This window comes from Temnothorax americanus, unplaced genomic scaffold (genome assembly GCF_048541705.1).
Source record: "Temnothorax americanus isolate GAGA-0224 unplaced genomic scaffold, ASM4854170v1 Scaffold14, whole genome shotgun sequence".
Taxonomy (NCBI): domain Eukaryota; kingdom Metazoa; phylum Arthropoda; class Insecta; order Hymenoptera; family Formicidae; genus Temnothorax; species Temnothorax americanus.
This window is the reverse complement of record NW_027509275.1, coordinates 3,859,902-3,886,576: the sequence shown is the minus strand read 5'-3', so window position 1 is coordinate 3,886,576 and position 26,675 is coordinate 3,859,902. Positions and strand designations below refer to the sequence as shown.

The 26,675-nt window shown below is 42.3% G+C and overlaps 3 protein-coding genes across 5 annotated transcripts; 1 reads left to right on the top strand and 2 right to left on the bottom strand.

Moving 5' to 3' along the window:
* Positions 1-148: 148 nt before the first annotated feature.
* Pdk (pyruvate dehydrogenase kinase) lies at positions 149-15,295 on the bottom strand. The gene is made up of 8 exons (XM_077401261.1): positions 14,828-15,295; positions 3,922-4,129; positions 3,623-3,807; positions 3,364-3,528; positions 2,903-3,078; positions 2,589-2,813; positions 2,221-2,444; positions 149-2,137 (listed from the first exon to the last, which is right to left on the bottom strand). The coding sequence occupies exons 1-7, from the start codon at positions 14,928-14,930 to the stop codon at positions 2,256-2,258; spliced, it is 1,251 nt and encodes a 416-aa protein (XP_077257387.1). The 5' UTR covers positions 14,931-15,295; the 3' UTR covers positions 149-2,137; positions 2,221-2,255.
* Positions 14,100-19,880, top strand: LOC143894712 (protein CDV3 homolog). 2 transcript variants are annotated; one of them, XM_077401274.1, is made up of 3 exons: positions 14,100-14,463; positions 17,190-17,629; positions 17,777-19,880. In XM_077401274.1, exons 1-3 carry the CDS (start codon positions 14,287-14,289, stop codon positions 17,904-17,906), a joined length of 747 nt encoding a protein of 248 aa, XP_077257400.1. In that variant the 5' UTR covers positions 14,100-14,286; the 3' UTR covers positions 17,907-19,880. The 2 variants fall into 2 exon arrangements, with proteins under 2 accessions (XP_077257400.1, XP_077257399.1); XM_077401273.1 differs by lacking the exon at positions 14,100-14,463 and adding an exon at positions 16,064-16,693.
* LOC143894709 (gamma-glutamylaminecyclotransferase) lies at positions 19,872-24,807 on the bottom strand. 2 transcript variants are annotated; one of them, XM_077401267.1, is made up of 6 exons: positions 24,764-24,807; positions 22,021-22,351; positions 20,965-21,153; positions 20,598-20,747; positions 20,388-20,509; positions 19,872-20,310 (listed from the first exon to the last, which is right to left on the bottom strand). In XM_077401267.1, the coding sequence occupies exons 1-6, from the start codon at positions 24,793-24,795 to the stop codon at positions 20,274-20,276; spliced, it is 861 nt and encodes a 286-aa protein (XP_077257393.1). In that variant the 5' UTR covers positions 24,796-24,807; the 3' UTR covers positions 19,872-20,273. The 2 variants fall into 2 exon arrangements, with proteins under 2 accessions (XP_077257393.1, XP_077257392.1); XM_077401266.1 differs by having other exon boundaries at positions 19,872-20,509.
* Positions 24,808-26,675: the final 1,868 nt, after the last annotated feature.

Here is a 26,675-nt window from a genome sequence, read left to right as displayed (position 1 = left end):
TCATCGTTCGCCTTGATAACATGCGGGCCCTTATCAGACTGCGAATACCGTGGATACTTAACTTACGAAGTAGCAGAAACTTATGAGATCAAGAGCCGGACAGTCCGATCTAGTTTCTCACGGCTCGAAATAATCCGTACTCCTCACGTTTGTTGCGAGATGTTTATTAACAATGCTTTACAAGATCCTATTCATGTCGCATACACGAATGTAGTTCGTCATAACTAATGAATTTACATATTTATCCATAACGTTCCGACCTAGCATTATATATACATAACATTCTTTGTTTAAATCATCTCTAGAATCACGGTTCGGAAAAAGAGAGTCTTGCAAATTGTCAACGCTGCATTCTCTGAGAAGTGTTATCACGCGCGCGCGATACGACATGCTCAATGTACTAATCTACGTCCCCGAAATTACGTTTAAAAAAACTGCGGTCGTAGAAAACGTACACAGCATTCGCAAGTGACTCGTCATTCCGTTTGCAACATTCTTCTCCCAACACATATCATACAGTATAAACTTACAAACTTAATATTTATCGCTCAGAGGTATCTGCGTGATCAAGTAAATCTGTTTAGTTGATCAATTAGGAAATCAATAATAATAAAATACTTTACATAAAAAAGTACATTATTTATAATATTATATTATATATATATATATATATATATATATATATATTAATATTATATATATAATATTATATAGTATTAAATATATTTCTTTAATGATTACCTATCCTTCGTTAACATTCATAAGTTAAAAATCGCCGTTTTCCAATCTCTGCAATAAATTTAATCTGCAGTGGAATAAAAAAGACAAATATTATGCCATCGATATTGATTTCTTTTTTCCACGTCGTAGTATATTATGCGTACAAAAATAAATACAATGTTATCGAAATATAATTAAAGTGGATACAGATACCTCAGATGCGTGAGATCTGTACCAAAAGTTTTCTCCGTGAAGAAACAATTTTGATCCGTATAAATTTAATCTGCTCATAGAAAATGTAATTGAAAAGCCGATTGATAGGCTAACCATAGATTTTTACTGTACAAAATATTTTTCTCAGGCGATAGAGGATAGAGTTCTTTCTTCGCTTAGTTCTCTCTGTAGTCATTCGGAACAACCGGCGTATATATAGACGCAAAATTATAATGTACAACATACTACATGGCGCATCTAGTGTACGCGTATACCAACAGATGTAATTGTCTAGCAGCTAAATCAAAATTTCATGTTACATCACAGTCTGCAATTTGTTACGTGTGTCATACAGTCGATTGGAAGTAGATACCCGCTTTTCCTAGACCACCTTCTAAGATATATTCATTATAAATATAATTATTTTTCTCTAGAAAATTATTTGATAAAATAAAGAAAAACATATGAGACGTATAAAAAATAAAATGACAAAAATGTTCAATATTTAAAATCTAAAAGAAAACTATATCTATTATACTACTAATATATATGATTATCTGTAATATTTATATCATTGAAACACGGAAAAAATGATAATTTTTTATATATTTCAGAACGTGGTCCAGAATATATTATTCGACATTCGGAGCTATAATGTAACGAAAAATGCTATCTCTCAAATTGAAATGCTGATATTGTCCGTAGTATAACCAACGTGAGATGATCAAATACATTCCGTCATACAAGCCTAATATTACAAATCGCAATCCAGTTATTTGGATGCAATGCTTCATTATAAAACGAATGATGACGCAAAAGATGATTGCTTCAAGAGCTATCAAAACATTCTTTTTTTCATATCAATTTTAAACCCTGTGAACATTTTTTTATTAAAAACATATAGTAGATAATCTGATGTTCTAGCTTGTGCCACAAAGAATATATATTGACGGAAAACAAAATTCTCAATTATCAAATCTGTAGAATTGATTTGATATGTAATGCAATTACGGCACAAGGAAGAGATTATCAATATTATCTTTGGCCAATATGCGTAGTGTTTTATCCGTCTAATAACTAGTTGTTTCTCATATGTAGAGAATATTCCTTCAATATTTTTTTGTCTCGACTTTGAACACAGATCTAACTTTCCTGTCAAAGCATCCTTTGCAAAATACGCGGACAGAAAATTCTACTGAGGTTTCTGAAAAAGAAAAAGATTATTCAATATTTTAAGAAAAGAAGAACTCTCTCTGGCGAGTGTATTATCTATAATAAATTACTCACCCAATTGTTTTCTGATCCGCATCGATCGCGTTCTGCTATAAATGAGTGATTTCCATCCCGTGAGGCAGTCTGTGGCCATGAGCGTGACTCATACTAAGTTGCCTCGTCGCCATTCCACCGCCACACTGGCTGCTCCAATCCGCGATGGGTACCGGCGTACGATAAAACTTCGACGAGGTCTTATTAAATATCGGCAATAGCTCGTTTGCCTCAGTGGATAATGCCTGAGGATGTAAACTTTCAGTTAGGACATCGCTGATAAATAAAAGCGCATTGCAGAACAAAATTATGACACGTAATATATACAACATGTAATATTTGTCATTAGGTTAGGTCTTGGGAAAATTTGGATGAATTTTAAGTATTACCTTCAGATAAATAATAGTGTCTGTTCCGTAACCCTCACAGCTAAGCAATACGATGTCGCCGTGCAGATACCTGGCGTACAATCGAGACAATGGCAGACCGTAGCCGTATCCCGCAAGCGGTACCGTATGAGCATCTGATTTGCTCGGCTGTGGAGCGGTGCTGTACATGTATTTAAATAAATGGTCCGTTTGTGAACGAGGAATGCCACCACCTCTATCGGATATCTAAAACAGATGGATAAATAAGTGGTTATTCGCTGCCATCTAATCACGCATCTTAAGAATTGAGCCACTGACGAAACGGTTCATCGTACCTTCACACAAATATCCTCTTTACCGCGCACTAACAAAACCTCCAGCGGCGGATAATTGTCCGATTCACCATGGTGTTCCATCACGGCTCTCATGCTGTTTTTGAAGAGCTCGAATAGCATATGGTACAAATGGCTCGGCACATAAATAATCCTAATCTCACTACTACGCTCCAATTCTAGAAAAACGAACCACATGCAACAATTATAATCAAACTTAGCCGCTATTATTTTTTACAATCCTTATTAATATTTCTATCCAATAATAAAAATGTAATTAACGATAGTCATACATAACATAATCGTAATTTTTATTCATACAACATATATATGTATATATCGAAATAATGGTAACTGTATATATAATGGATGATTGAGAAACTGCACTTGGTCTACCTCTACAGAAAAATATTTGTCTCAAATTACTTACTAACACTAATATAATCAACTTTGTTCAAACTTGCCGTTATGCTGTTTGACTCTCAATTCCGGACTAGCCAGATAATATTGATCGCACAAAAACCGTGCGTTCTCATAAGCGTCCTTAATGACGTCGATTACGTCACAGGACGGATCTATACATCCAACGTGTCTACTGTGCCCGTTCAATTGTCCACCAAAAAGGAGCGCTGAAACATATTGGAAAGAATCAAGCGTATCAATGAAGCGCAATAATATGTGACTCATACTAAAGCTTACTCGTGAAATGTTCGTTGAACTTACTGTGTTGATTGATCAGCATACGAATGGAAATGCGGGACATGAAAAATCTGTCCAGGAAATACTGAATGCTGTTCTCAGTCTGAATGTCCACATCGTGAGATTCCTTCAGTTCCAAAACTCCCTGCGCCATTGTCTGGACGACATCGGTATGCCTGTTCCGTATCTTTATTAGAGCTTGGCAGAATCTGTAAGAAATCCGCGAGAGATTTTCGTACAGTAATTTGTGCTATAAAAGATTTACATGAATATCGCAATCCGTTTAAAATAGTGCTTGATCTACAAATGTTTGATCTACTCACGTGTCTAAAGTGGTCTCGTTGACGTCAACTTTTTCGAAATGTATTATTTCCTCGAAAGACGTGGCATACATGTTATTCACAATACCCACACTAGGCATCTTTAGCAAGTTTTCCGGCAGTAAATGGATCTCCTTCATAATGTTGGCGAGTCGCACGGGCAGTTCCTTCCTCAAGAATATGAAAGACTTCCTCGCACAGGCGTTTAGACCTGAAAAATATACATGATACAATCACAATTGCGAATTTTAATTAGAATATTTCGGTATTAGAATATTTTATAGAATAACAGAAAATTCTTCCTTTTTCAGAATTTAATATGAAAGTAAAATTTAGATATACATGTTAATATTTGCGAGAAATAAAATTTTAATATAATCACGCATTTTATTCGATAGATTTATTTTCTTTTCGCTCAATTACTCTTCCTTTGTTGTCCTTAATGAACGTTTGAGTTACGCGTTGACGTTAAATAATCATGAAGATAATGATGGCTGCAATCGCAGCAGCGGTGCCCGTCAAAACAAGTTTCGTCTCATATCATATTTTTTCGCCTGCCAGACGCCAAAATACATGTTTGTTGTGGAATTGTCTCTCAAAAAAGCGATAGATTATTGCCGTGTTATCGTGACAATATAAAGATCATAAGAAGCTATGTAAAAACGATCCATAGAATATCGAAAATACAAACCGAATAACTTCCAGTGATCATACATTGACCTACTTAACGACGTGTCGCTATCCCTATTTACGTATGCTCTTATAACACGCCTTCGCTAAAGGTACCGCTCAATTACGAACTATTAGAACAATTAGCAAAATTCTTCATTTTAAGTGTAATTTCTTTTTCTTCTAATTTTAAGTTGAATGTTTCTTTTCTTTATGTGGGCATGTGGCCTGTTTGTTAAATTTTTACGCATTCTCATATAAAGTTCACGAAATATCCTAACACAAAATAAATTGTTTGCATTTTTAAACACGCGAAAAGTAGCTGTAGGAGATCGTGACGGAAACATCGGTCAATCGTTCGTGAAATATTTGGAATCGGCACGCACGAGTGAATATCGATAAATCGATCCCTTATCTTCTCTCGTCGGAGTAAAAATTCAATTTAATTTATATATTAGACATGCTCGCGACATGTCCTCGGATTGCGTACGACGGTGTGCTCTGAAAATAAACCTCGACTCTCTGGTAAGTGTGCAACGCGAACGCGAGAAGATTGTTACTTGAGACTGCGAGTCTGAAAAATTGCAACTTTGTCTAAACCCACCGCGGCCACCGCAAATGCTCGAACGTTGTGACTTGTGACGAGTGTCGTGAAATACCTGAATGTAAATGTGCTCCATAATCATTGATAAAACATTTGTTTTTATCGATCGTCAAATAGAATTTTAAATCGTATCCCATGTCTTGGAACTTAAACGAATCCTAGCGAATTGTTCGTTACCAGGACGCAAAAAAAGTTGCACAAAACATAATTTATTCTGATCTTCTATCATAAAATAAAATACAACAATTATCGGCAACTTGCTTGTTAACGTATCATTTCGGATACTTGAAAATCAACATTTATTGTTACGTACGAGAGGAGTTCAATAAATTTTGTGAACGGAACAATTGTTCACATAAAAATTTGTATGCTCAACGGAGATTAGCGTATTCACCGATTCCCATGCATCTTAGGAGGGCGACTGATAACGATTATTTATCACGCGAAATGTAATCAATGGAAAGATAGGAAACGTCGAAGAGACAACAACAAGTGTACGAATGTCTGTACAATTTTAATCAGTCTTAATTCATAAAGATGTAGGTTGCGTGATCCGCTTGTTCCCATTATATAATTGAATCGAATTAACACGGAAAATACTTTTGTTTTACAGTTAATTTCAAATGGAGGCCATTTGAACGGAGAAAAACACGTGACGTTATAAGTGGTGATAAAAAGTGCTGTTTGAAAGAATTGCGCAATTTTTGCGGGCTTCATGCGGTTGAGAATGGTTAGGTGTAAAGTACTCGTTGGCATCGAATGAGATTAGATTTTCATGAATTTTACGATGAGAATTGGCTCTTACGATTCGATTCTATAAAAGCGACCAGCCGAGAAATTGCCAGGAAATTGAATGCTCTTATCTGGTCAGATGCAGATCAACTGAACCGTCTCGTTGCTCTTATATAAAATTCCATTTAGCAAGGCGAAAATGGATAAGCGAAAAATTCTGTGGCATCTGCTCACTGCTCATCGTGGGCATTGACAATAGCATCGATTTGATCCATTGGACATTGTCGAGCGTTGATTGAGGACCGAGACTTCCCAATATTGTTCACTGTAATTAATTTTGAATCTCCAATTTCAAGCTTTTCCTATTTAAATATCATAAAAAACCTCAGTGCTATATATAAATCTCGACAATTTTACAGATATATAAAGTAACTGCGCAAATTTGTATTTTTAAATGGATTTAATAGTTTTATTATCGATTCTGCTAAAAAAAAGTTCAATGATAAGTAATTAATGTGCACAATTTTTGGAGTAACTAGAAGCTATCGAAAAACAATGAGGCTGGACTTCTGAAGATGAATGAAGTCGTGCAGAATTTAACGAGGATTGTTAGATACGCTGGAAGTGACACGTAAGGACATTACCCTCGGCAATTAGCATAACTTAGCCGCACCTTATCTGACGCAGATAAACATACACGGGCATGAACTCGTTGATATCGTAGATCTCGCCTTGTAAAATAAGATTGTCAACAACTATACGTGCGTATTAATTCTTTCTCAACTCTCAACCGCCGTAGGATAATCCATTTACGAAGAGCAAAATAAATGTCTCATCTCACTCTCGTCATTCTTTATTCTGAGTCACCGTCACATGCGTGCCAAACAGAACAACAGATAAAAATATCGCTTTGTTCGAACGAAGATAGCGATCGTTACACATGCGCATTGTATTACCCACTATTATAATATTTTATTGTTCGTTATCGTTTGACATTAACTGACAAAAGACTTTTTGACAATGAGTAGACAGCAAATATTTTTGCGCGTGCAAATGTCGTTTGCGGTAGTTTCGTTACAAGAAATGCGCATATATTTCCTTATCCAAAAGGTTATCGTCACATTTCGCCCTAATAAAGACTAAAGTAGATAAGGGCTAAAGGAAACGAGATCTAAGAATTTTATCTTACGCTTGACCTTCTCTCGATCACTCCGATAGCGCCGAATCGACGTTCTTGAACCAAATGCAATGAAAATAAAGCAACATGAAATTCTTTTTCAGCGTTCCTCACGGTCACGAAATCGTGCCAATGGCGATGACCAGAAGAAAAGAAAGAAGCGTCACCTTGAAATCTCACAGATAACGAAAGATGACGTCAAATGAAATCAATTGTTTATCGGCCGTGTAATATGGCAACCTGAGACGGACGAGCCTTCTCGCCTTTGGACTTTGTTCCTAGTGCTCACGCCTATAATCGCGGCGATACTCGGTTTGCCAAATCTGTGTACCGGCCTTTTTTGAAGTGGCGCAAAATGTGTGTCGATCGCGCCAAGTGATTCTCAAAAATTGCACACAAAACTTTAAATTTATTCGCTCAGTGTTGCACTTCCTATACCGTGTTCTATATCTCCTCGCTTTCTTTCCAAGTTCTGAATATACTTTACCGCATTCTATTTTTATCTGAGATGCAGGAAAAGTGCATCTTAAAATAAGCACTTCTGTGATTCGACAATTGTCCTTCGTTTTAAAAATTCAGCGAAGTTGGAGAATATATAAATTATTTCTCCTCGAATAATCTCATCTATGACAACCGCAAAATCTCAATGAGAAAAAAATATATTCCATATGAAAATGTCTTCTGCTGAGAAACGTTAATGCTCGCAGCAGGGTTACGCGTCACGCTCGAGAGATATTCGGAATAATATAAAAGTAGATTTATAATTCGAGTACATTCAATGACATAAGATGTATTTGTGACAAATTGACTTTTACAATGTGCGCGATACGGTGATTGTATCATCGAGACTCATCTGCAATAATATATTATTTTTTCACGCTAACAGATAGCAGCGATATGCAAAATTAGAACTTGCGGCCTTCTAAAATGATAAGCGCACGCGTTTATTATCGTTCTATTTATTTCATTATCAGAGACTTCTCGTATCGTGCATTTAGTATTATTTACGACGATGTTTGCGCACCGTAAAATTGTATGAAATTGCATCTTACAGTTACTGATTTAACTTTTTAGAATATATTCGTTTATTTATTAGAAATTAAAATATCAAGCGTAGACATATCCATGCACAAAAAAAGATAAAGTAATCAATGTAATTATTCCGAGGAAACAAAAATATCTCTGGTTAAACATTGGTGCATTTTTAAATCATAGTAATTGTTTAGTTCTGAGTCATTGTAATGAGAGTCGAAAAATTTAGCTGCTTTCGCGTGGAAGGGATAATCATTTTGATATCTTAATCGCGCTATTATACTGGTATGCGTTTCAAAATCCACACACAAAAAAATACTAATTAAGTAATATCACGTCAAGTTAAAGATAGCGCGATGTTCTTTCAAAACAAACGCTTCCATGAAAAACTTATCAAACGTCATTTTTACCAACGATTTTCGATATGGCCAATGTACGAAACAATTACGAGTATGATTGTTGCGGCATATATAGCAAAATGTACCACAAAGACTAGGGTTATGATATAACTCTTGGACTAGAATAAAAAGTGCAACGAGATTCGAGATTTAACTTTGAATTTATTTGATCGTGACAAATAGTCATCTTTCATTGACTCTGATCTACTTCTCATTAAATAAGTTACGTATTTAGATTGAATTAACCACACAATCTTGGCTTTATTTAATTCCATTTACATTCTCGCGAACTGTATATATGCCTCTCGTTTAATATGAAAACGGAACGATCACGTGAAGCATATATTCCGCAAAACCAAACTGTTTTGCGGCGTAATTATCATCATTATGTTTGAAAGAACAGATAACGAAGCAGCTTAAGATGAAGATTGATTTATAGTGCATCCTTCCCTCTTCTTTTTCGTAAAATCTTCAGAGATATTTCTGAAGACTTTTAAAGACTTTACGAGGAAATGAGCACTATATATATATAATTAGTGCTGTCTCGCAGTATAGATCTCAGATATCAGATAGTCTTGTGTTTAAATATTTGTTTTTATATTCTATGATGGTCTGATGTGTGCAGCCTGTAAATTCGCGGATGTTGTTAAGTCGGGTATAGAAATTCGACGTATTCACAAGCTTCTGCGTGCGCAAATAAGGAAAGCAAATTAAATATGTATTATCTCAATTATACGCATTTTCGAGAAAAACCACGCAATTGTTGATTATTCCACACGATAATTGCGTGACTTATTAAGTTGAAATTAATCGTTTTTCTAAAAAAAAAAAAGAAGGGACATAAACGGATACTCCGTATTGCGGATTACGTAATCTGCCGATGATATAATCGCGAGCGCGTGAGAATTCTGCGTAATGCGAAAGACTTCTCATTCGTCGGTTTATCACTTCCCGCGGCATTCAGGAACGTACATCATGTTATGCTACATAAATGGTTTTTCTCATTAAATTAAACAAATGCAAAGTATCGAAGTTTCTACCGTTTATGACAATATATATTTTGTTATTACCTTGCTTCTTGCGAGAATGAGCAACAATAAAATCGCTACCTGATAATGGAACGCAAGGGAGAGAGAGACCGACGGCCTCTTCCGCAAATTGCGAAATGTTTCACTCGCATTTTTAAAACGATTGGCATTATCGCAAGATAAATCGAAAAATAATACGAAAGATAAAATTCTACACATCGTGACAAAACACTTGAGGGAACATCGCGCGGATGAACATTCCGCGAAACCGGAACGTGCTCCAAGAGCGTTTCTACGAAGTCGAGAAACCGGACTGGCGCGGACAAATAAGGGATAGCATAATAAAGGTTTTCTCAGTGCAAAAACCATACACTGTTCATGAACGAAGCCTCGCGGGCATAGACGGTATGCGGTATGCGTCCCGTGGAAATAAATCGCTAAGGATTTCACGTCCCAGGCCCCGAACTACCACGCTGGACCACGTCGCTTATTCTATATCGATTGGATTTAAATATGTTTACGCATATACAGTCCGTGGATAATCTCTGTAGTCTGTAGGTACATCTGTGCAGATACGGGCTATCATATAGACTCGTTTACTTGCAAATGCCGAAGCGCGAGGAAGACAACAAACACGAGTAGTATAAAGTATAATACGTGATAAGCGCTCAGGTTTCGAGTGGATCACCGCACCAGCGCGGCAGCGCACCGCGATTGGTGCGGTGAGGGCTTTAAAGTCAGACGGGTATGTAAAATTGAACAGCTGTTTCCCAAGCGTCATCTTACTAATCTCCCTCGTTGTAGGAGGGAGACGCGAGTGTCTCTCAACTTGCCGTTCGTTGAGATCAGTTGCATGCAAAAATACACACGTTGCATCACCTTTTTTTTAAAGAGAACAGAAGGATTGAGAATAACAGTTCTTTGCGTATCGAGTTAGAAAGCGATTAAGAATATCTCGTTTTTCGAGAGTATTCTGCGCAGGAAAGATAGTCTCGAAAAGTTAACTCTAATTTCGCCGTCAATCGATTTTAGAACGATGCCCTTTAGAACTGCCGCGCCGGTCCGTGATAAGATAACATAGCTGCAAAATATTGCAAAATATTTTTGCATTTCTCATTGTATCATTTTCAACGATCTCGTAACCTGTTTTTTCGACGAAGCTTACACAATTGATAATAGAATTCTGTGAAACTATCAGCGTTAGATAATTCAAGATTACAATTCACGGTAAAAAATTGCTTATCCACAGATATGTAATCTTCATAGTAGGAGCATATAAAATCAAAGTGCGTAATAAACTTGTTTTCGATGGAGCAACGATAAAAAACAATTATCGGGTAATCATTTGACTAGCAATTGCTATTAGCGATACATAAACAATTTCTCTTTCTTATAATGCCGAATGTATGGTTTAAATGTTAAAATGGCACGCTCCATTATAATATTGTAATATTGACAGAGACTGGCAGTATCGATTCGCTTATCGTAAATAAAACGCGCGTCGCGTTTCCTTTCCGACTTCGAAAACGACCGTCAGATTTGATTTTGTTTACCGATGCTTTGACCTCAATATTGTCAGGCTAAAGTACCGTTGAAATTAGTGTGTGTGTGTGTGTGTGTGTGTGTGTGTGTGTGTGTTTGAAATAATAAATTATTCTTCTCCTTATAACTATAGAATTTGGCGGTATATCTTAAAAAAACATTTCAGAAAAACATAGAATTGGGTCAAATTGAAAAATAATATGAAGGATATCAAAAGTATCAGTTCTGTGTAAAATATTCGTTCGCGACTGGTATTCATTCGGCATCGCGTTACGCTATACAGAGTGCCCACTAATTTTAATCAGTGCTACATTCATCCGACAACCTTAATCGCATCTTTGTCGACGTCAAATATACCACGGTCACGCCACACGTTTAATCTGACTTATCATTCCTCGCGAATGTATAACATGGAGAAAAATCGGTCGTACGAACTATTTTGTACCGATAATGCACGCTATGCGATGCGATATCGATCATCTCTTCCCCGCCACGTGACAAAAATCTCTAATGAAAGTTTAATAACTAACGCAACATATAAATAGAACGCGCATAACCGCGGGAATGTAGATTAACGATACGGAATACATCGCGCGCGAATAAAACGAGAACGAAATTAACAACTCGCGATTAGCTTCCATTCTATAGGGTGTATCATTTTAAGTGATTCAGCTGAATATCTCTTAAAGTAAAAGAGCGTGGAAAACGTGTTTCAGACAAAAGTTGTTCGGTTCGAAGGGGGACATAAGACGGTGTCCGTGGTTTGGCCATGGATGGTCGTTTAAAGCTCACGCGAACGACACCTTTACGTTCTTCGATGGAAACCTCTATTTTTCAATGCATATTCTTGTAGCTGATCTCGAGAGCTTTTCACGAAACGCTATAATAAAGTATTTTTTCGTTAAAAACTTTTGGAATTATGAGGCTCGAAGGTTCTAGTATTTTGACATAAAATACAAAATATCTTGTGAAACAATAATTTTTCGGTAATGTTACCTTAATACTTTTACGCACAGAATAATGAGACGAATCGCGTGCATGGTATGAAAAAAGACACGGTTGCTTTCAAGAAAAAGTATGCAGATGCGTGTTGCAAATTACATATTTTTTCTTAAAGGAACTATGCCTTTTTTCACACCAATTTGCACAGAACTGTGAAAAGAGGTAGACGCATCGGTCCAGGTTTTTCTATTTCCACGCGTCCTCTCATTACCCTACCCTTGAAAATGTATCGATTTCACAGTACCAAAGTTCACGGTACCTCGTGACGCGCATATTTTCACCAGGAAAACGCGGGATGTGCGTCAGACGCGCGCGCACACACGTGGGCGGGTATGATCTTAAGACGACACTATTCGCGGGGTACAAATTCCATCAGGCGTGCGTCCACTCCCGGTCCCTCGTATCATTCGAATTCGCGCCAAGTCGCGGGCAACGCTCCAAAGTGGGTTAATACTGCGCTTATACGCGATATTAATTCTTCAGGTTTCACATAAAGACCGTAACGTCACCAATGGCATCAGTGACCGAAACCGACGGATGTACATATACCTTTCTCCAAATTCGCGACACGCCTGCGACCTTGACCCGATGCGAGGCGAAGGGCGGCGCGTTCCTCTTTGACGCGAATCCCATCCAAATACGTTTCTACGGCGAAAAACACGCGCGCGGGCGGACGTTCATTTAATTCGATACCTCGGCTAAAACATCGATTCACCGTTCGCGTTAAAATTAAATGGATCCTCTGGTGCGCGTCCAATTGAATTTTTAGTGCACGCTTCGTTCAAGGAAATCGCAGGTGAGGCAGTACGTTGTGACGCCACGCCGTCGTATAATTATTTGCCATCGAGATTACGCGGTGGAATATTCGACACGCTCGCGAAATAACGGGATGTAAATAAAAGTCTTCCTCGAGATACGCATTCTCGAAGCTTCACGTATATACGTCTCGCGAGGCATCCCGTATAATACATTTTCCGGGGCGCGTTACACGTTTGAATCGTATATTTTCGCAGTTGCTGTATAGCGTATATTAATCATTTTCTCGTCGCTGTACACATTAATCGGTAGAACACGTCGGAGATCGATAGACCATGAGAGTGACGGCGCGCATTTCTATAAAGTTGGCGTTACGATGGACTCTGGGATAATTGGAGCACGGGACATTTATTATTTAGACGCGTCTGTAACGTTTGGCGACGTTTTACACGACCGCTAGGCAAAACGCGCAACGTACTCGTGTATTAAGACGGGAAGTCGTATAGGGGTGAATGACCTCGGCCGTTCATCTCGCTCTTTCCCCCACGTCTCCAAAATATTTCTCTTTTCATCATTCGCTGACTCATTACTCGTCGACGAATCGCGTGTTTCGAAATATTCTCCCATCCTTTCGAGAAATGTTTTCGATTTTTTTTTTCATCGACTTTATCTTTACGTATTTTCCGATACAAACGCTTACGAACGCTTATTTTACGGTAACGACGTATCCTCGATCACGTGAATATTTATCGCTATAAATACATAATTATCGCCGAGTGTTCCACTGGCAAAGAGAAATACGTCGTGACTTATTTACGTCCGGGGCGAATCGCATCACGAGCGTGTTATCGCTTCTTATCGACGACGAGAGTCGCGAGCAAGCAACTCTCCTTTCGTTCGCGAAAAAGGGAGAGGAAACGGAGCGCGTGGCTTTCACCGCGAGAATCGAGAAATAGGAACCTCTGTTACGGGAACTCGCGCGCGCGTCCAAACCATATTACGAATTTTTCATCGAATTCGCACGTGTGCCAGGTGCCAGGCGCGTGCGCGCCACGGGGAAACGGAGTAGCATAATAACGTCGCGTCGCCGTGTTGTTTAACGCGTAAATTCAGTGACGGGCTGCGTCGCGCGTCGCGAGACGGTCGCGTGGGGCACCAAGGTCCCGGGTGTATCGAAACGTAGAAGACAGGACGTCGATCGCAAAAGAATATTGTACAGATAACGTTTCGTTAATCATTAAGAATCGGGAATACTTTTTATTCCCGCTCGTTAGGTTAAGCACGAAGCATTAGAAATTATATCAAGAGAACGTTTAATATTAGAAATAATTTAGGAAAAATTTTTTGGATATCGAGGGTCACGAGTCGAACGCACATCCGAATATTCGTCTCGAAGAAAAGAAAAGGAAATAAGAAGCTCCCTCTCAAATGTATATTTTCATCTTTTACCATCTACTTCGTCCTCGTAGACAACAATCATATGCCAACTGTTCGAAACACACCTGTGAAACTTGTTTATTTCAATCAGTATCGCGCGAGATTCATGTATCATTCCTGCGACGTCGGAAAGCTGTCAATGTCACGATTGCTTCGTCCACGAAAATGGTAAGTAAGAAATCGGAACATAAACGTAAAAAACATATAATACGCATACGGCATGCGCTGGTATACGCGGAGGTGGAGCGTATGTGATTTCCAGCGAGACGTATTACTTATATACAAGTCTGAGATATATTCCGAGCGAATGTTTCGTTCGTAACGTCGTCGCTAAGAAAAGTTAACTGTACCAGCGCACGCCGAAAATTACGGCCGCGTCGCGTCACGTCTCTCAGGGTCTCAGGCCCGTCAATCGCGCTTAATCGACATAACGATCGAGCGCGGTGCGCGGCGACCGAACCCCTTAAGGCTACGTGACGCGAAGCACGGCGAGGAAAAGCGAGGCGACGCGCCTGACCAGGGTAGGACTCACCGAAATCGATGAACTGTTTTATCGAGAGCGGCGAGGGGTTGAATTGCGAGTAGAAGTCCAACATCTTGCCGATGTTGTTCAGGCAGTTCCGCGTGAGCCTCATCTCGCCGGCGTCTCGTTAACGTTACGCATTAAACCCGGCGCGATCGCGGTCGGTCGAGAAAGCGAGGGGGGAAGAGAAGAGCCGAGTTCCGGCCCACCGAACTGGCCGTTTCTGGTTTCTGGTTTCTGGTTTCCGTCGTCCGTCGCCGTGGAGTATCGGCAAAGGCAGGAGGTATCACGCCGCGCTCGCGTTTTTTCCTCGACGCGACGCGGGAGATGCGCGAGAGACGGACCGCCGGTCGCCGGGCACAGCCGTGAGGGATTCGCGTCGACGAGTGCCGCTGCCGCTGCCTAGTGCCCGAGTGCTCGCTATTCCTGCTAATCTGCTAAGAACACCGCGGACGCGGAGCGCGGGCGGCCGCGGTGCGGGTGCGGGGTGCGCGGTGCGCCTGCGGTATATGCGGGATTCGCGCCCGGCCGCGCATGCGCCATGCGCCCCCCGCTGGCCCCGCTCTCTGCCGCGATTGCCGCGAATCGTCGAGAGTCGAGGCACTTGCGACTTGCGGGCCTTGCGGCCACGCCGGCCACTCGCGCGCGCGCGCGGCTGGGGGAATGAACGTATACGTGTACGTACTGCTACGTACGTTAACGGGCGGAGCTCGTCGCTCGTCGCACGTATGCACTTAATTTCGACGCGCGACCGCATAATTAACGACGCGCAAAGCAAAGCGTTCCGAACTTCTAGGCGTCAAGTTTTTAAAATTTTCAATTTTCAACGCGCTTGAAAGTATCCTGCCTAACTTGACGCGAATCATCCCGCTGCGAAAGTTGTGACGTAAGGGTCTCAAAAACGATTCGATCGCTTTAGCGCACAAAAAATATTTTCAATGGAAAAGAAAAGAAATATAAACAAGTATAACGTTCTTTTGTATCAAATTAGGCCGAGAGAAGAGGATTGCTGCTCGTCGTGCCGCTGCGTTTCGTTTTTCTCAACCATTCGTGTTCCGGAAGTGACGAACGGCGCCGTGCTGTCAACGCAGCGATAACCTTTGCACTCTCGCACGCCTCGGCCTCGGCCTCGCGCGGTTGACGAGTTTGCGACTTGCGTCGCGGTCGTCGGCAGATCGGTGCGAATGGTCCGGTCGTCCGTCACGTGCGCGGAGCGACGCGTGCATGTGCATGGTTTTCAGGTTAGGGATCACTCGTTCGCCGCGCCGCGCGCCCGCGATCTTCCGCCGGAGTCTCGAGTTCCGTCGATCGGACGTGGAAGCGCGTCGCGGCCCGCGCGAAATATCGTCGGCGTCGCGAGTAGCGAGACGAGCTACGAGCGTTTCTCGCGCGATATTCTCAATATCGTCGTTCTCCCGCGGCCGCGAGCGTTCAGGCGCGCGCAGCGCGCGCCGGCCGTTCCGCGTTCCGCCGTGTGCCGCGCCGCGTCGCGTCGCGTCGGCGCTGCCGACTTCCGGCGGAGACAAGCCCATGTGGACGGCACGGCGGATGCCACGATCCACGATCGGATCAGTCCGTCGTGATCGAGCGTGATTCTCGGCGCGCCCGTGTCCGCGCGTTCTCGCACGTCGCAGATCTTTCCGCTCTCCCCCCGGTTGTGCCCTCGTCGCGCCATCCGGACTCCGTCTCGTCGCCATGGCGGACCTGGACGATTTTTTCGCCAAGAAAGACCGGAAGAAGGCCAAGGGCAAGAAATTCGCCACGACCGACGAGGTCGCCAAGAAACTGGAGGAAACGGGCAAGCGGCCCGCCGAGAAGCCCAAGCCGAAGGAGAAGCCGGCGAATCCCGAGGGCGAGGAGTCCCAGCACACCGAGGTGAGCCGAGAACGGGCACGGCGCGGGCGTTTCACGCGTTTTCGTCGCGGAATTCCGAAACCTCGTGTCCGCGCTACGGCGCTGCCATGTTTGATTCTTCGCGAAGGGGGAACGGTCGCGTGGAGTGGGCCGACGGCGACGACGACGCCGGACGTCCCGGGGCGCCTTACGTAATCCCCCCGGACCCGCAGCTGTTTCGCGCGCGCGTGTTCTTCGGATCTTCCTCCCCCTCTCTTTTGCGAAAGCCCTCGGCGGAGAGCGGCGTACGCGACGTGACGATTAGCCGAGTACCTTCCTACTCCAACCCGTCGTTCTCACAAATTGCAATTGCGTTACGAGCTGCGAAGCGTTTCATCGTGAGCCACGAATGTGCACCGTCTCGCGCACGACTGCGCGCGAGAGTCGCGAAGGACTTGGGTGGATCGTGACGATGATAATTGGGAAGATGAATTAGAAAAAGCGACGCGAATATGTCACGAGGGTATTTTGTTTTCAGGACGAAGACGAGTGGAAGGAGTTCGAGGAAGAGAAGAAAGACTACAGCGGTTTGAAAATAGGACACTTAACGGTAAACGACAGCGTTGACGCGGAATCAGACGGAGAGGGTGGTGCCTTCGAAATCGGTTCGGACGGAGAGATCGTCGAGGGCGGCGCGAAGCACACGGGACCGTGGAAAAAGCGGGAAGCGGTGCCGGAAGCGCCCGCCGCCGTCGCCGCCGAGGTGGTGGAACCGACCCCGCCCGCCCCACCTGCCGCCGCCTCCTCGACCGGAAGTAGTTACAAAGCGCCGCACTTGCGAAATCAACCTACGTTCGCTAGTCCGCGACCGCGAGGAAGAAATATCGCGCCCGATATAAATAGCGAGGAATACTTCCCAACCCTGAACTCCAAGCCCCCCCAGCCAAATAATGGCAGCGGTCCATGGGGCACCAGACGGTAAGACGTAACCGAAGTCTTGGTAATAACGTTCCCTTAGCCGCGGTACGAGATAATCAATTTCACGCGGATAAGGAGGCACTTACGTCGCTTCGAGCGATATCGTAGTCCGATTACCAAGTGTAACGTTGGTGGTTTTAATTACAGGCGGCGAGAGGAAGGAGCGTTTGAGGAAGTTCGCAACCGAGGTGGCGGTAGATCGTACAATGTGCCGGATTCGCAAGCCAAGCTCTCCCTTGGCAACAAATACGGCGCCCTGTCGCAAGATCAGAGCTGAAAACGCCTTTTTTCAGCTCTGATCGACGGAATCAAAAACAATCGATCGCATCGTCGCCCCTCTCCGCTTCGTGGCCCAACCTCAACCTCGCCGAGAAAATCTATTTTATAGACTAGGTGTATGCGCGCGTACACACGCCCCGAGTTGATAAAATTCCGGGGATGTTAATTCCGGTTCTCTCGTCGGCGATTCCGAAATGATCGTGGGACGGATCGTCGATTCTATACTTGATAGGTATTTGCACACACACACGCACGCACACACGCACACACACACACACACACACACACACACACGTGCGCTCATGGACCTTGTAACTAATTCGAAATGAATATCGTGCAAGTGTGCGCAAGCTTATTTTCATACCGTATAGACAACGTGGTTGGAAATCGATTTTTATATATTTCATTTTGTAATCGGCATAGGGTGTGGTATGCCGCTTCCAGGAAAGCGTCAGGACGATGGAAGAATGGATTCTGACGCTCGAATCCTCAAAAACCGGTGGGCCGGAACGCGACGTTATTACCGCGAGTAATGCGTTATCGTTACGCGGATTATAGTCTAAAGGAAAAGTATCGTTCGTTAAGGTATTTTACGTGGTATTCGCACTTTCTTTTTCATACGGTGCTACTTTTAATTTAGCGTGCATAATTACTGCCACGATCGATGCCTTCTCATTGAGTATTATCGATGTAAATAGGACTGATCACGTTGACACGTCCGAACACGATAAGCTTCGAGATCGAAATTCACGCGATTGATGCGAGCGGCTCTGTACGAGAGCTATCCTCGAATAACATCTTTGAAGGATCGCGGGATGCTTCTTGGACTCTCTCTCTCTCTCTCTCTCTCTTTTTCTCTCCACTTTCGAGTGGAGGGAGAGTATCGCTTCGCTCAAAATGGCAACGTGCGTCAACGAACGAAAATTTCTAGATAAATTAAGGTATATATGTATTATATATATATATATATATATATATATATATATATATATATGTGTATGTATATTAATAATCGAATTTTCCGCGGGGCTGGGCTTTGGAACGGCGCGGAAACGGTAAGAGTTTCGAGAACGACGACAAAGTAACGCAAACGCAACTTTTTGAGTGAGAGTAACGAGGGGCAAAATAGTTAATTAAAAGCGTGAAACACAAGCTACCGTGTCGCGATGGGGTTGTGCACAAAATAGGAGGGAGAAAGACATACGCATACACACGTGTTAAACATAAAACGGAAATTCTATGTACGCTTTTGTTGACGATTGTATAATTCCTTTTTTTGTCGATATAAAGAGTTTCTTTCCCAAGATGAAGAACGCGCGGCGAATAAATATCGAATCCGTTTCTCGGGGAACGATTTCTCTCGTTGGCGGATCCTCCTCGGCGGGGTGACGCGTGTCGTTTACCGAACACGAGGAGGAGAGAGAATGCCATACGGAAACGGTTGATAATAATAAGAATTCTTGTATAGCGCGTGATAAAATGTGATTATTTATAAATAAATTTCTTAGGATAACTCGTACGCGTATTGCCTCCGAGCATTTTTTTTTAATTTGCCGTACCGTACATCGTCGATCAACCGATTCTCGAAGCGAGGAGAAGCGCAACGCTCGATTACCCGCGCGCGCGAGTGATCGGTGATCTGGCCGATCGTCTTTCCGCGACCGCGACCCACGTCCGTCGGAAGCGCGTCGGCCGCGGATGAACGTCGCGTTGCGTAACGCCCAGGAGAAGTTTAACTTGAGCACGCGGCGGAAGCGCGCAACACCGGTGCCTCTTGGAGACGGTTTCGAATTGATTTTGATCGCCGCGGCAACGCGGACTAGCCTGCCCTTTGTTACAGAATAATTGAGATACGATAATTTTATCGCTACCGTTACGCGAGAGCGAACGATAGAATGACGGGAAGTGAGAGTGCGCGAAAGTGTGGGATGCGAGCGTACGTGACGTATTTAATAAAACTTAATCACCGAGATATACTTTTATGCCAGTTTCTTTCGCTCCTTCATTTGCAAAATCCCATTTTATATGTCTGTCGGCTAATTCTTTCAATTTGAAGATTTGGAAGAGTAGATAATTATGTTGATATAGGAACGATTGTTGTATCACAAATATATAAAACTATAATTGTGTGTATATATATATAAATTATTTTTATCTATTGTGTAATAATGTAATTGGTTCGGAAGAGACGTGGAGTTGCTTCCTTAAAAATACAGCTTCAAATAATTGCGCCGCTATGCGTGCGATACAAAACAGCCTTGTATAATTCACTCGTTGTTTTCTGCGTCGTCACTTTTCCTGAATTCACGAGAATTAACGTAGGAGAGACCGCTCGCCATAAGTAATCGCACCCTCGATCGAATGTTCAAAGAACATCGTTGGGGCTCGACGCGTCGTTGTCGCTGCAAAGAGACGAAAGCCGCCGGCAATTATTTATTGCACCTCCTTTCGGTGATCGTGGGACGCGTCGCGGACATACTTCTCGCGATACTTCAGCCCGTGACTTCCGTTGTTGGTGTAAGACGCGTACACGGTACTGTCCAGCAGGGAAGATTTGTATCTCGGCAGAAAGTATATCCAGGCTTTCGTCGACTCGCCGACCTAAAAGGAAGGAGCAGGTCCGTCAGAAGAAAAATACAGATGCCTGTTGCATTCGTACGCACGCACATGCGTAAATCCATCGAATTACCTCCTCGAAAGGTTTTCCAGGTTTGAGCGCGGCCTCCGGCGCTAACAAAATCTCTTCTTCCGTTCGCTCGTAGAACTTGGGATGTTCCTCCAACTCGTCCAATTTTTTCATCATGTTGGAATCCACGTCGTATATCTCTCCGAGCACGTACTGGTTTGAAACGAGTTGTTTAAGAAAATTTTATTACGATTGACGTAGCGTGACGAATAAAGGTCTTTTAAGTCGGAATTAAAATCGCAAGCGCGTAAATAAAAAAATTAAAAAATTAAAAAATTTTGAAAAGTGGAAGATTTGTGAGATTAACTGGATTCAAAATTCACAATTAACATAGATTCAATTGTTCAAGGAGCTCCTTTTTTCAACTCACGTGGCCAGCACCGGCTTTCTTCAGCAGGAACGGAATGTTATACTTCGTGGCGATGACCAACGGATACCGGGTCGTCGTTCTGCCGAGACCCAGGAACTTGGCGTAGCCGTTCGCGGTGTCCTTGATCAAGCCGTGATTCGGCTCGCCTCGCTTCAACGTGCCGTACACGAACACGCGGTGGAGCGGGCTCTTGAACAGGTTTTCGTACATTTTCGAAAATCGCGGGTAGTAGCGCCAGGTTACGCGTGACTTCCGGCTGACGGCATCGCGACCCGGAGAATTGCCGACTTGCCGTATTCGCGCGAGTGAATTACGTCAATCGATCGATCCAGAGATCGTCGAGATAACGAGGCTACGTTCTCTGAAACGGTACCGTGGAATGTTGCGGCGAAAGATGATTTCGGGAGAGTTTTTTTCACGGAGTACTTATTATTGTATCTTTCGAACTTCGAACCCGCACTCGGAGAACGCGCGAGATTCCCTCGAGTCCGCGGCCCGTCAGACAGCCCGCGAGAAAAAAAAAATAACGAAGAACTCGACAGCACGCAGCGACGCCATAACGCACGAGCGCACAATAATGCATAGGCATAGGCGCACATGGGCGCACGATAATCAGCTGACGCGGACGAACGTGTCGTCGTTAGATGTCGGTACTGTCGATCGGCGCGATTATTTAGATTTACTTTTATCTCTGTCAAATGCAATTTGATTCCCAATAACGCAATATCTACCATAAAGTAAATATAAAGCGTGGGGTGGGATCGGGACCTCACCCCCTTATTATATACGCATGTACGATCTTATTCTTCACATTTTAATTTTATTATCACTCTTATTTACACATGAATGTCGAACAGACGCGCGAAAGTAGCAAGTGGATCGCAATTTTAGTAACTTTTGACAGAGGGATGGTTGAGTTCTAAAGAATTTACGTAAAATAACAATGTAATATGAATTCACGCGACAGAATTTTCAACGTGAAATATATGAAACATACGACAATTTACGACGTATCGTATTTCGTTAATGAAGGCGTCGATGCGGCTCGCTCGTTACCTCGTCCGATGAGAAGTCCACGTCCGAATTCTTCGTCGGCGAGGAGGAATAAAGGGAGTCCAGTTCGATAATGGCGATGTTAACGAGCACGGTAACGGCGGCGACGTGCAACAACATTTCCACGAAGTGCAACGACCGAAAGTGACAATGCGGTCGGGGCTCACTCCCGAATGCCCTCGGATGCAGAGGGTATCGCGCGCTGGGCAGGGCGAGATAAGATAAGATTTTCATCCAATAAGATCTCCGAATGGCATCGTTACCGATCGCGCCACCCCGCGCGGCAGCGAGTCCAATTGGAAAACCATGAATCGAAAATCTAAATGCGGAGACCCTAAGGAAAAAGAAAAAATTTCTAAAATTTTAATTCTCAATTGCAAACTTTCTTTCTGTTCATTTCTGCTAATTGTAAGCTCCGGTCAATGCCAGCAGGCTATATAATAAGCTGAATGAAATTACATTCTTATTTATATGTCTAACACAAATCTTTTCCATAATAATCGCCAACAAATAGACGTAAAAGAATTGATATAAATAAAAATATATGTTTTTGCGTAAAATTGAATAGCCAATTGAATAAAAAAGGAAAGCAGTGATTTTTTCAAGTTTTATCCAGAAGTGTTAAAAATAGGAGAATGTGTTAAAAACGAAATGTGAAAGACACTGGAAATCTGAGATAATAATCAACTGAGGGAAATTGTAACCGTACGCTGATTTTGCTCCGCAAGATTTCGCTTTCCACCGAATCCTTAAAGTCCGCGTCGCGTATCGTCTGATTGTTCTGTCGTCTGCGACACAAAAGTTCTTGAAATGTTGTCCAATCTCGGTTCTTTTCGATATCGTTACCCTGATCACGGGAAGAGGAAGCTCGCAACGATAAAAGCCTCCTTGATATATTGATAGTGCACACGATAAAGAATACCTCCAAAAATACATGTAGCAACCCTCTGCTGCAATCGCTTAATAGCATATAGTTTTGATAATGCAGACACGCTACCAAATTCTTCACAGTCTTATTCGTCAATCGATTAACTGGGTGTAAATACGTAATTTGCAGCGATAATTCATATTCAACAGAAATTAGTTGATATATATGACATAATGAAAACTTACAACTTAAACTCAAATGTTGCAAATTCAAATTTCCACTAGTCACCACAGAGTTATTTATCGCTATAGTTTCTCTTATAAATGGATGATCGACATCGCTGTTCGAGGCCCTTCTCGAGGTCTAGGAATATACATTTAATACTTACACCTTTCAATTTATTACAGAGAAACAAAATAATATCAAAATGTTATTAGAAATAAATACTTGAATGGAATTGTCCGATATCGCCGGTGAATTAGATTGGATTCTCGTCTTTGACGAACTATCTCGGCTCGCTGGATTTTGGGAATTATTATAAAACAAATTTTAAAATAAATTGGAAAGCTCTAAACGTACTTCTTTTATTAGAATTTTGAAACAAATTCTGACGCTGCCATATTTCACTTCCCCTCGACCGCTCCGTGACGAGAGTTTCTCGGGTAACTTGCCTATCCAGCTGTAATAATGATCATTTGTTTATCAATAGGCAAAATAACATCGTGGCGAGATAATCTATATCAACCTTGCTCTCCAGCTCGATAAATCTGCGACGTCGAAGGCCGACGATTTCTTCGCGAGTCAAAGTAGACCTATCGCGTCATATTATTAAAAACAGCGGTCTAAATTGAGAAAATTGTCTAATTTAATCGCTACTACTGTCAAAGATACATAGAAAGTTCCTGGATTATCAATGAAGCGCCGTCGTCCCGTATCTCGTTTCCGGTTAACACCACGCTCTGCAGAGATCTACGAGTAGCATCGGAAAACGTCATTGTATTTTCATTAAAACTCCTTTTGCGCAGGGAGAGATTGACATCTCTACAGATAAGAATTCTGAAAAATGTTTGGCAACTACATAACCGATTGGTTCGAAGCATCGCGGCGATATACTCGGCACCGATGTCCGTAACGTCGTTGTCCGCCACGTTAAGAGCGATCAATTTTGGGTTGTTTGGCGGGTCGTCCCGATACCTCAACTCGTTTGCGATCTTTTGTATACCGTTGTCGGATAGCTTACACATCCTCAGCGACAGATAGCGTAAACTGGAAGACGCAATTTTTTTTATGACTGCAATGATTAGGCGTTTGCCGCGAGAAATGGGATTGTATTGAATTTGCGATGCACTTTCTGGTCGGTGCGCAGAGCAGGTAATAATTCTCCTGCACATTCGGATTGTCATCTAGATTCAGATCGTCCAGACGTTCGAATTCCGTCAGCATTTGTGCTATCTGCAGGATACCGTAGGCATTTATCCGACAACTGGGTAATCTGAGAGAACGTAATTATCAGTTGTCGCAATGCGCTTCGAATCACGCGGCTTTTTAAATTTTGTCTCACTTGAGCACCGTGACGGTGTTATATCTCTGCAGCGTAGCGTTCAATGCATCGAGAATACAAATCGACACTTCCCGTCGTGCAACGTGGAAAAATGATACGAGCACATAAACGCGAATGTCCATATCTAAGTTGATGACTGGTAAATATTAATGTATTTTCATGGCTTATCTTTACATTCCAGTTTCTGCACATTCTCCATCTTTTTAGGGTTTTCAAAAGAAACGTAAAAGATAGGGACATCTTCCTCCGATTTGACCCTAAATGGACCGTGAATTTCAAAACATGACGAAACATTCAGGAACATTCGGAATACTTACTTTTCTGGCTCAATCTTCGCGTATTGCTCCATGTCATCTCTCACCTACAAAAAAACGTGATTGTTTATACAATAAAAATTAATTATACATACAGATCTACGGTATGATAGTATTTATGAAAATTTACAACAAAACTAGGTAACGGTTCTACGTTATATTCCTCGCAGCGCGTCAGAAACTCCGTAATAAAATTTTCTTGAGAAGTCCCTCCCGAGTGATCTATTGATGCAACACAAATAATCATAATGTACCATTTAATTCTACATCTCGATTCTTCCCCTAGCTCTTTATAATTTTTATAATAAAAATATTAACCATTTATCCAGGACGCTCGATCTCTCATCGGTGCAGCGTGTTTGCTCCTTCCGCTTGTCATGTTTAACCTTTTATAACATTATTTGATTCCTTCGCGACAAAAGAGAAACAAATGACAAAAAGCGTTCAATGCACAATACATCCTAAATGTAATATCTAGAGAGCGCGCGCGATCATTCGATTTTTAATCGCGAAAAATTAAATCGATTTTACTGCGCACAAAGATTTATATATTTTGAATTATGTGACTACAGAATTTTTAAGAATATACAAATCCTTGATTTTCAATATTTCGTTTCGTGATCGAGGCAAGTCCCTTTTGTACGCGTCACATATATTCGCCGGACCCTGGCGCCGTAGGCGCCCTCCTCATTGCGAACGACGTGTAATCTGATGCTCGGGAAATACAGGGGTGACTAACCCCCCTATGAAACCACGCGTAACTCAAAAGAGAGGGGAAAGGGGGAGAAGCCTACGGGAAAAGTATATCGAGCGAACGCCGGTGCGTGGTCGCGTAATAGAAGACAGCGAGGATCGAGTCGCGCGATAAAGACTGGCCGTCGGGCTTTCGAGGGATTAAAGTCTGTAATTACAGGCGCTGCGGGGGGACGTTCGCCAAAATGATTTGTGTCGGGGGTCCTACAACGGCGCGCGCGGCGCCGCAAACGACGCGGTCGTGTAACCCCGGGCTCGATCGATGACACATCTCGACGGGAAGCGGACAGTCGCGCGCGTTAAGTCGATGCTGCCATGCGCGCGAGATTTTTGACCAACGAGACAAAATTACGATCATAAATCTTTGTGGGAAAATAGGGGGAAGGATCGTCGAGGGATACGCGATCGAACAATTTTCAAACTTGTCGAGGCAAGTTTTCTTTTTTAACACAACGTCGACGATGACCATTCGTTCGAATAATCATCCAAGTTCCTGCCGAGTTGCAATTGCATATTGTCATTGCAAATAATTCAGACGATGAGTCGTCACGTTTTCGCAATACCGTAAAAACACCTTTTTAAAAAAGGTGAAAAAAAGGCGCCAAGTGTTCGCGTGTCATATTGTGCGTAGCTATTGCGCGAAACAATATTGTTTTTATGTATTTTTGCTATAAAAGTAGCGATATCGGACATCGTATACCGAGTGAGCATGAATTTATACATATATATAAAATTTAATCCTTTCTCACATAAATATATAATTTAATTTTTCTATCGTACTTAATAGAATAATAAAATACTTGTTTTTAGCACCAAACGGTACATCGCGAAGAATTCTGCGCGCATGCAGCGTTTTGTGGTAAATAATGCCCCCGAAATATGTATTGCAAAATCGCGACATTCGCGGAAAGTCAATTGTATAAGCAAAAGACCTACTCTCAACTATACTTAACGGTAAAAAAAAGTCCCCTTGTCAAAGTCTTTGATATAGATGTAGATTATACATTTTTGTTTAAATTCTGCAGCAGTCTTGACTTCGACGTGTCCTTCGAGAATTTCACTTATCGCAACGAGACGCGAGACCGTTCTTTCGTTCATGATCTATCATCGGGGAACGAAATTGATTGTCCTCGCTTATGTATACGCCGGCTGACAAGTTCGC